The sequence below is a fragment of the Miniopterus schreibersii genome (assembly GCF_964146895.1).
Source record: "Miniopterus schreibersii genome assembly, chromosome: 4".
NCBI lineage: Eukaryota > Metazoa > Chordata > Mammalia > Chiroptera > Miniopteridae > Miniopterus > Miniopterus schreibersii.
The window spans coordinates 70182068-70193099 of NC_138105.1; the positions used below are offsets into that span (position 1 = coordinate 70182068).

Sequence of the window (11032 nt, forward strand, 5' to 3'; positions counted from 1 at the left end):
AATTTGTACACATATAATTGTGACACAATGTATAATTAAGTAGAAAAAATTACAAGTTGATCTGAAATTACATAATTACAATGGGATATTTAAATATACCCTGAGGAAAGAATAAACACAACAATAATTCTTAGCATAAGAGTGCTTGGGAAACAGTTAATAGTTCTTTAATAAGTACAGAAGCATTTATTAGAGGGAAAACACACATAATTTTAATTACATACAACCAAAGATAACTGAAAACATTGGGAGGTTACACGCAGCTCTGAGTTACAGGAAACATCCAGACTGAGCCTGAAACGAAGTAAGTGCTGTTTCTCACCTGGAGGGACGCCTCAGACAGGGCCTGCACAGTGTGCAGAAGAACAAACTGTCACGCGGCTCCTTGGCACTGCGCCACTGTCGCTGTCACAGTGGGATCTGAATCACAGTCAGTAGTAATAGCGACAGGCCAAGGTGGTTACTAGTCAAATGAGACCTCATACAAATACAATCTAGAGAAGAGTGCCTACCCTTTACAAAACACTCTCAACCATGACAGTCGACACCTGTTGCCACCATATGATGGACACCTATGGGCTTGCAGGAAAACCCAACCTAGGCGGGACCTTTCCTGTTGACTTCTGCACACCTGGAAAGCTTGCACCTGACATCAATGAAGTGAAGGGGTCACTGGTGGTCTTCAGGATATTCTTGGCTGGCGGGGCAAAGACTGAGGAAAACCAAAAGCAAAGGTTCACAAAAGCTCTATGCTTCTGTCTGTCTCCTTTACACAAGTGGCTTCAAAGCCAGTCTAATCCTATTTCACTTCTGCACTCAAGTTAGGCCTTGGTGATTTCTAACACGCAACCCAAAAGGCAATAGGTTGTGGAAAATGTAGTTCACAACATTCCTCACATGGACATAACAGAGCCAGGAAGGGTCATCTCCAACTCTAGATCTTATTGTCCTATCACAGGTATTCTCTTCTTAATGCAAACTCCATAGTCCAAATCCCAGCCAAAAGCAATCATAAAAAGCAAAGGACAATAGATGAAACAATTCACATGGATTCGACTCTACAATGACCTTTGCGTATGTGTAAATATATGGCAAATATTTATTGAATAAAATAATACTGAATATCAAGTGTAATTGAAAAATTAAAGACATGTACTGATGAGGAAATGGAGTAAGGCTCTTCAGGCAATGAAAAGGCACTTTTGTGTTAAGATGGAATATATATGTGGGCGAGGCATTTTCATTCAATACTTGCCACAGGAGGCCAGTAGGGAAAATGAACAAATATCCAAGTATCCTTTCCTTACAGAACAATTACAAATTTCCATAAAAGTTAAACCTACTTTCATATTAGTAACCCACTGCCATTCACCCATGGCTGTAATAAACTTCAATACTGAAACACAAAATATTTATTAACTGACTAAAAGGGGAAAAAATACTTACTAAACTTAGAAACTGTGGCTTAAAGAGTACCTACAGAATTATATAACCTCAATGTTTACTTGCAAAAGTAGAATTCCATACCAATCACTTTAAGAATGAGTCCATGATAATGACCATATATGTCTAACGTTTATAGCATTTCTTTCATGTTGTGAAATTTGGGGAGTATATGAATTAATTTGCACCAGGCTTTCAAGTACTAGTTATAGTAATATGATTTCCTTCCAGTGCAGTTTTCAAGCTACTCTGAAAGCATGCTAACAATTAAAAGGTTGTCTTCATTGTCAGTTATACTGTATCTATCCAGTGTACATTCTCACAGGGTACTGTAGCGCTATCAGGCAAAATGAAGGTTTTCCTATATTCTTTACATTCAATAGAATTCTCTCCACTGTTAGCTTTTTTCATGGCATTTCCAAGGAACGGGGACAGCTGTAGGCTTTTCTACATTCTCTACATCTATATGCTATCTCTCCATGTACGTTCTCACATGTCCATGAAAGGCTCTCCCACATTCCTTATAATTGTGGACTTTCTCTTAGGCATGAGTTCTTTCATGATTTTGTAAAGAGCTGAGATGACTGAAACCCTTCTACAATCTTTACATTGACAGGACTTCTCTTCAGTGTGAGTTCTTTCATTCTTTATGATAAACTGGAAGAAATGAATGCTTTCTAACATTCCTTACATTTCTAGGGTCGATCTCCAATCTGGATTATTATATGTGACTTCACAGCAGAATGGTAAATGAAGGCTCTCCCACATCTTGACATCAACAGGGTTTATCTCTAGAATGTCTTTTCACATGTTTATGTAAACTACTTGAGTAACCGAAGGCTTTACCACATTCCTTGCATTCGTAGGGCTTTTCTCCACTGTGTATTCTTTCATGTACTCGAGAATACATGAGACAACGGAAAGCTTTGCCACATTGCTTACATTCATATGGTTTCTCGTCACTATGAGTTTTTTCATGAATTTGAAAATAACTGAGACGACTAAAGGCCTTCCCACATTGCTTACATTCATAGGGTTTCTCCCCAGTATGAGTTCTTTCATGATTTTTAAGGGAAGTGGGATAACGAAATGCTTTCCCACATTCCTTACATTCATGAGGCTTCTTTCCATCATGAGTTCTTTTATGATTTTTAAGATACTTGAGAAAACTGAAGGCTTTCCCACATTCCTTACATTCATAGGGCTTTTCTCCACTGTGTATCATTTCATGACGTCGAAAGTTTCTTGGACACCTGAAATCTTTCCCACACTCCTTACATTTAAAAGGTCCATCTCTAGTATGCTTGATCATATGTCTTTGAAATATGGGGAGAGAACTCCAGGCCTTCCCACACTTCTTGCACTCATAGAATTTCTCTTGAGTGTGAGTTCTTGCATGTCGACATAAGTTACTTAAGTACCTATAGGATTTACCACATTTTCTACATTCATAGGGCCTTTCTCCACTGTGTTTCTTTTCATGTACATGAATATATCGGATATGTTTGAAAGCTTTCCCACATTCCTTACATTTATAAGGCTTCTCTTCATATTCCTGACATTGGTTTAGTTGGGGTCCAGTGTGAGAACTCATGTGGTTATTAAAGGATAAATAATGCATGAAGACTTGTCTACACAACCTGGATTCAGGCAGTTTTATTTCAGTAGGAGTTTTCTTCTTCTCATTATGATTTGGAATCTGGCTGAAGGTTTCTCTACAAAGACTACCATCCTTCCTTTTACAGAGTCTCTCTACCATATGACTGCTGTAAAAATCAGAAGCATATTATTAATACTTTATTCACAATCTTATATTTATTTATAGGATGACAATGACATTTTTATCATTTTCAAGGAAAGTGTGGGGTTTCTGCATATTTGCACTGTTTGAAAGTGTATTTAATAAAAGCCCTGAAGGAGGTCCCAGTCATAGATATTATGAAAACAGTTGTATTCATTAATGGTGTTTCTTACTACTGTTCCAAGTACTTTGTTTTTAACCCTCACTGGAGGATATGTATTTATTGATTTTTAAAGAGAGAGAGAGAGAGAGAGAGAGAAACATTAATGTGAGAGAGAAACATTGATCAGTTGTCTCCCATACATGCCCCTATCAGGGATCAAACCTGCAACCTAAGTATGTGCCCTGAATGAAAACTGAACCTGCAACCTTTTGGTGTATGGGATGATGCTAGAACCAACTGAGCCACCCAACCAAGGCTCAAGTGTACTTATTTTTTATCCGCTAAAGAACTAGGTCACATTTGAGAAGAATATTTTAATGAAATTATTCTCAGAATGAAATTTGAAGCTGGACTGATATAATTGGATTGCCGGTTTTTAAAATTTGATGACATATTAAGATTCTCTTGTGGGACATTGTTTTCTCATGTCAGTATAACTCACCTAAGATTTGTTCCAGGATTTTTATAATAATCTTCACTGTCATGGTCTTCCCATTTTTCTTCTAAAATACATGCTAGAAAAAAGAATCATATATTAATAAATTATAGAAAATGGCTAGATTTTAGGTCCATAGTGAGCTGTGATCATGCCCAATTTAATTATCAATGTATTCTCTTTCCACATTTCAGCTCTTGAAACAGCACTGATGAGCAAGTAACATTAGTGTTCTAATTGACTAAATAAGTAAGAAGTTGTCATCACTACCTATTGATGCCAGGTTCCAGAAGGTTTCCTGCATCACATCTCTGTAGAGTTTCTTCTGGGTTGGATCCAGGAAAGCCCACTCCTCCATGGTGAACTCCACATTAACATCCTCAAAGGCCACTGAGTCCTAAAACATCCCACAAATGTATACAGGAGGATGGGTGAGATAGGCAGCACTAGGGATCTATACATAATTCATAACAAGTTCACACATGACACATGGTCCCCAACATTCATTCTATTACTTGGGTATCAGACTATTATTTATTGGCCACACTCACTTCCTCATGAACACATGGTATTTATTGCTACATTTTTTATTGTGATCACTTCAAGTCTTCATTACTCTCCAATATCAGGGTACAGAGCCCTTTGAAGAAGTTATATACAAATAAAAAATTATTTCTATTTTATGCACATTAATTCCCTGTGAGAAAACTCATCTCCTTTAAAACTACCATACAATGCAGTACTCCATGAAGGATACTGTTATATTTGCATAAAGTTTTAATGACTATGAATAACGTAAAGACCTGGAAGCTTTCTCTTCTATTCTTATCATCAAACACAAGAGGCCAGGAGGTCAGTGGAAAATTCAACTTGTAACAAAATGGAGCTGGCCATATTGCCCTGAAGTACTCTAGATTATTAGAAGTAGTCAGATCCACCTAACTAAAATTATTCTTGTGGAGGAGTATGAATTAGAATTTGTTTATATAATATTTATTACTGAGTCAGGTTGACTTTCTTTTGTCTGTCTCATTTCATGGAGCTAGGAAGTTACCAGAGTTAGAGCTCAGGTATAAGAAAGGCAGGACAACTTAGACCTCTACAAAATTCCTATAGTCATGAGCCTCAGGGTTACCTCATATCGTTTTTGTTTGTTTTTTTCAAATTATAAGAGAAAGTTTATTTAGAAAGTCACAGAAGTAGAATAAGTGAGCCATAGAAGAAATGGGTTAAGGAAACAAGAGGCAAAAGAAGGGCCCATGGACCTTGAGAGAAAGAGAAAGGCAAGGAAACCCTGAGTGGAGAAAGAGGTAGGGAAAAGCATGGGCATGCTCTATAAAGAGAGCCACCAATGCTTACCAATTTTTAGAACACATAGACAGATATACCTAAATGATAAATCACAAAAAAAGTCTTTCCAGCTGAATTGCAACACTGTAACTTGGGCCTCAACCTTGAGGAGCAGCATAAAATTTGTTATTTGCAAGGCCCATTATTGAAATCCACAATATTTTCATGATGAATTAGCACATGATTACAAATTACATAAGGTAACAGGAGCACTGAAAATATCAGGGGGAACACTTTATAAAGTATATGATTGTCTAAACACTATGCTCTACACCTGAAACTAATACAAAATAATATAGAATGTAAACTGTAATTGGAATATAAACTGCAAATGGAAGCATATGCAATGTTCATGGGTAGGGAGAATTAATATCATTAAAATGTCCATACTACCCAAAGCAATCTATAGACTCGATGCAATTCCTATCAAGATACTAATGTTGTTTTTCACAGAACTAGAATGAATATTCCAAAAATTTATATGGAACCACAATGTACCATGAATAGCTACAGCAATCTTGAAAGAGAAAAAAGTTGGAGAAATCACATTATCTGATATCCAACTATACTACAAGGCCACGGTAATCAAAACGCTAAGGTAATGGCATAAAAATAGACATATAGCTTGGCTGGAGTGGCTCAGTGGTTGAGCATAGACCTAGGATCCAGGAGACTGGTTCGATTCCGGGTCAGGGCACATGCCCGGGTTGTGGGCTTGATCCCCGGCAGGGGGTGTGCTGGAGGCGGCTGATCAATGTTGATGTTTCTCTCTCAACGATGTTTCTATCTCTCTCTTCCTCTCCTTGCCTCTCTCTCTAAAACCAATAAAAACATATTTAAAAAAACACCAGACATATAGCTATATGGAACAGAATAGAAACCCCAGAAATAAGTCCACACCTTTATGCTCAATTAATATTTGACAAAGGAGGCAAGAACATACAATGGGCTAAAGATAGTCTATTCAATAAATAGTTTTGGGAGTATTAAATAGATATGTGCAAAAATTGAAATTACACCACCTTTTTACACCGTACACAAGAATAAAGTAAAAATAGATTAAAGATTTAAATGTAAGGCTTAAAACCATAAAAATCCTAAAAGAAAGCACAGGCAGTAAAATCTCAGACAGTTCTTGTAACAATATATTTTTTTCTGATATATCTCCTACGGCAAGAGAAACAAAAGAAAAAAATAAAGACACGGGACTACATCAAACTAAAAAGTTTTTGCATAGCAAAGGAAACCATCAACAAAATGAACAGACAACCCACTGAATGGGAGAACATTCGCCAATGATACATCTGATAAGGGGTTAATACCCCAAATTTATACAATTCGACCCAAAAAACAAAACAAAAAAGATTCAATTAAGAAATAAGCAAAGGGCCCGGCAGGGCGTGGCTCAGAGGTTTTAGCATCGACCTAGGATCCAGGAGATCATGGTTCAATTCCGAGTCAGGGCACACGACCGGGTTGTGGGCTCGGTCCCCAGTCGGAGCAGTGCAGGAGGCAGCCCATCAATGACTCTCTCATCATTGGTGTTTCTATCTCTCTTCCTCTCCCTTCCTCTGTCTGAAATCAATAAAGACATTTAAAATAAATAAATAAATAAGCAAAGGGCCCTGGCCAGTTTTGCTCAGTGGTTAGCGCATCGGCCTATGGACTGAAGGGTCTCAGGTTCAATTCCAGCCAAGGGCACGTATCTGGTTGCAGGCTCTATCCCCAGCCCTGGCTGGTGTGAGAGTGGGAGGCAACCAATCGATGTGTCTCTCTCACGTTGATCTTTCTCTCTCTCTCCCTTCCACTCTCTCTGAAAAGCAATGGAAAAAATATCCTCGGGTGAGGATTTAAAAAAAAGAAAGAAAGAAAGAAGGAAAGGACCTGAATAAACACTGCTCTAAAGAGGACATACAGGTGATCAATAAACATATGCAGAGATGCTCAATGTCACTAATCATCAGAGAAATGCAAATTAAAACCACAATGAGCTATCGCCTCACAATCTGGGTAGGTGCCCAGGCAGGGAATCAAACTGGTGACCTTTTGGTGCACAAGACGAAGCTCAACCAACTGAGCCACACCAGCCAGGGCAAGATTTTGTTTTATAAACTATTAATCATACTTCAACACCTTTGGTCTAAGCCTTGAAAATCCATTGACTCACTCAAAATAAAAGAATAAACGTTTTAATATACCTACCTACACTGGGAGGAAAAAAGGGAAACAAGAATTTAATACCTGCAGTGTAACAATGACATATTTTATTTCTCTGTAAGTCACTTTTCTCTGGCATATTTGGAAATATTTTATAGTGTATTTCAAGTTGCAGTGATTAAATAATTATTCATTGCAAACCTGAGACTAAAATAAAGTGAATAAATGTTTAAAGGTGACATATCAGGGAGAGGCAGCACTAATCTAGAACACCCAAGAAAGTTACCCAAGAGTAGCCTCTACCCAAAGGACTTCCCATAGGACCCCTGTGACCAGGAAAGGTCCTGGATAAGAGAGGCACAAAGCTTTTATGCAAAGTAGTTCCAGGTGGTTATTAGCAACTGTTCTCTCACATAAAATATCCATACACACAAAATAAACCCTTTAAAAACAGTCACCCATTGAATGTGGGAAAATACTAAACAATTAAAATATTGAATCTGTTTTATTAAAAAGGAGAGAATAAGCCCTGGTTGGTGTGGCTCAGTTGGTTGAGTGTTGTCCCATGCACCAAAAGGTTGCTGGTTTGATTACCGGTAAGGGTGCATGCCTGGGTTTCACACTTGATCCTGGGTAAGGGGTGTGTAGGAGGCAGCCAATCAATGGCTCTCTCATCATTGATGTTTCTATCTCTCTTTCCATCTCCTTTCCTCTCTCTCAATTTAAAAACCTTAAAAAGTAAAAATAAAAAGGAGACAACAAACCCACAATGGATCACTTGTACTAAGTCACATCACCAAAACCAAAACTCACTACAGTCATGAGCCACATATAGTCAAAAACAGACCACAACCCTAGCCAGTTTGCTCAGCGGTTAGAGCATCGGTCCTCGGACTGAAGGGTCTCGGGTTTGAATTTGATCAAGGGCACATATCTTGGTGGCAAGCTTAATTCCCTAGTCGGGGCACATGCTGGAGGCAACCAATCAATGTGTCTGTCTCACATTGATATTTCTCTTTCTTTCCCTTCTGCTCTCTGAAAAACAATGTAAAAAATATCCTCAGGTGAGGATTAAAAAACAAAAGACCACATATAGGATGATGGTCCCACAACATTATAATGAACTTGGCCCTGGCCAGGTGGCTCGGTTGGAATGTTGTCCAGTACTCCAAAAGGTTGCAGCTTTGATTCCAGGTCAGGGCACATGCCTGGGTTGCAGGTTTGATCCCCAATGGGGGGCGTGCAGGAGGCAGCAGATCAATGGCTCTCATCATTAATGTTTCTCTCTCTGAAATCAATAAAAATATTTTAAATATACATATATATTTTTTAAAAAGGTTGCTGTGAAACAATATGCTGTTTTATGCAGGCAGCAGCCTCAGAGATCTTGTGTTTGCTGTGTCTTTCGATTGCATCATTTTCTCCTGTGCTTGATTTAATCTGTTGTTGTATAAATGTCGTGGCCCAAGTGCGCAGTGTTATGAAGTCTACAGTACTGTACAGTATCATGGTAGGCCTTCATATTCCCTCACCAACCACTGCCTCATGCAGAGCAGTCCCCAGTCCTGCCAGCTCCGTTCAGGGGAAGTGCCCTATTCAGGCGTACCATTCTTTATCTTGTACACCATATTTACTATTACAATAGCCTACAGTATACAGTACAGTAACATGTTGTATAGGTTTGTAGCCTAGGAGCAATAGGCTATACCATATAGCCTGGGTATGTGGTAGGCAACACCATGCAGGTTTAAAAAAATTTTTTTTTAATTTATTGATTTGAGAGAGATACATTGATTTGTTGTTCCACTTATTTTTATTCACTGGTTGATTTTTTAAAAAAATATATCTTTATTGTGATTTCAGAGAGAGGAAGGGAGGGGGAGAGAGAGACAGATACAAACATCAATGTTGAGCGAGTCATTGATCGGCTGCCTCCAGCACAGCCCCCACTGGGGATCAAGCCTGCAACCTGGGCACCTGCCCTGACTGGGAATCAAATAGGGATCTCCTGGGTCATAGGTCGATGCTCAACTGCTGAGCCACACAGGCCAGGCCATTGGTTGATTCTTGTATGTGCCTTGACCAGGGATTGAACCCCCAACCTTGGTGTATCAGAACGATGCTCTGACCAACTAAGCTAACTGGCCAGTGCTACACCATGCAGGTTTGTGTAAGTGAACTCAAAACAACAAAATTGTTCAGGATGTACTCCCCAGGTTTAGGGATGCATGACTCTCTCACTGTGGTTTCAACCTTTCCCAGGAATAAAATTTTAAACCAATCACTCTGAAATTTTCTGATCAACACTGATCTGCCGAATAAGATTCCTAAGGTAGGGTGACCTTGCCTGAAACAATCCTTTCTTTTCGTTTGCTATTAACCTCTTAGTCACATTACATTTCTGCCTATTTTAAAAACCTTCCATTTCATACAGCTCCTCTGAGATTCTATTTACTAACTGGGAAGCTGCCCCGCTCATGAATGGGGAATAAAGCCAATTAGATCTTCAAATGTACTCAGTTGGATTTTGTGTTTTAAACACTTTGAAATGCACCACAAAAGCAAATTGTTTATAAAGATGCTGTGACTCAGAGACGGGAAGATGGCTTTTGGGATTCATGGGAGAGAGACTGGAAATGCTGGCATTTGTCGCAGAGCTAGGCCTGGAGTGGGTTTCAGACCTGGCTCCACAAACATGAAAACTCAGGAGAAAACGGGATCCTTCTGGGGAGAAAGGCACAGGGGACCCCACAGACCACAGCTACTCCCATGCACGAACCCCGGAGACCAGTCATGATTGTCCCCAGTGACCCTGCCGGCGGTCATCACACCAACTGGGGAGACGCGGGAATGTGGGTGCGGAGCTGCCCAGACACACCGCGAAGCCCAAGTCCCCGCGCGGCGGCGGTCGGTCCCACACGGCGAGCCCGAGGGGACTGAAGTTGGAGCGGAGCCCCGGGGCCTTGGGTCCGCAGACTCGGGATCCAACCTTGGGGAGAGGGTCCCGCCGGGGCAGTTGGACCAGCCCCTCCTCCCGGGCTCGGCACCCGGCCGCGCACTCACCATTTCTAGGTTTCCTGGGTCTCCCTGAGTCCTTCCTACAACAACTACGACCCGTTCAGATCACAGCTGGACAGCTGCGCGCAGAACAAGAGAGATGCGACCCCAAGCGCAGCCTAGGTCGCAGAACATCCGGGTGGCTGCGGGCGTGGCCCCGCCCACCTCCCCGCGCTCCCGAGATGACAGACAGTTCGCAAGACATCGCCCCCTGGTGCCTGACGCAGGCCTGAGCCCAAAGCACCCAGAGCTCCTCCTGTCCGGGGACATTTGCATTGAAAAGCGGGGTTGAGTGTCCACCAAGGAACTGTGATCCTTCCTTGCAAACACACACACATAAAATCTGGCTCCATTCTGATCTTTCTTGACAACTGGAGTGTGACGTCTGGATTTGCCAAAAAGGTGCACAGGCTCAGGTAGGAGGGATGTATTAGGTAGATATCCTTCCACAACTACGGCAGATTCCGAAAAAGAGCATTGAAACCAAGAACAAGTCATCCTTCTCAGAGGGGGAAAAAATGACTTCAGGATATTTAGAATGGATAACTTTAGAAACTGTTCCTGATATGAAAAAATTTCTCTGCCATGGAAAATACAAGTAGGTCGTTATGTTTTCTCACTGGAG

At 40.4% G+C, this 11032-nt stretch overlaps 1 protein-coding gene across 3 annotated transcripts; it reads right to left on the reverse strand.

Moving 5' to 3' along the window:
• Nucleotides 1–136: 136 nt before the first annotated feature.
• Nucleotides 137–10577, reverse strand: LOC308557261 (uncharacterized protein). Of its 3 annotated transcripts, XM_081137560.1 has the most exons (5): nucleotides 10414–10577; nucleotides 5852–6008; nucleotides 4114–4240; nucleotides 3850–3922; nucleotides 137–3209 (listed from the first exon to the last, which is right to left on the reverse strand). In XM_081137560.1, exons 3-5 carry the CDS (start codon nucleotides 4199–4201, stop codon nucleotides 2219–2221), a joined length of 1152 nt encoding a protein of 383 aa, XP_080993686.1. In that variant the 5' UTR covers nucleotides 4202–4240; nucleotides 5852–6008; nucleotides 10414–10577; the 3' UTR covers nucleotides 137–2218. The 3 variants fall into 3 exon arrangements, with proteins under 3 accessions (XP_080993686.1, XP_080993685.1, XP_080993684.1); XM_081137559.1 differs by lacking the exon at nucleotides 5852–6008 and having other exon boundaries at nucleotides 137–3206; nucleotides 10414–10576; XM_081137558.1 differs by lacking the exon at nucleotides 5852–6008 and having other exon boundaries at nucleotides 10414–10576.
• Nucleotides 10578–11032: the final 455 nt, after the last annotated feature.

Bases quoted from the DNA above. Each gene is read 5' to 3' on its own strand.
- LOC308557261 (XM_081137558.1), bottom strand. The intron at 3,923-4,113 runs GTAGTGATGACA...TCTTTTTTCTAG, and splicing joins CTGGAACCTGGCATCAATAG to CATGTATTTTAGAAGAAAAA. The intron at 3,210-3,849 runs GTGAGTTATACT...TGATTTTTACAG, and splicing joins AATCCTGGAACAAATCTTAG to CAGTCATATGGTAGAGAGAC.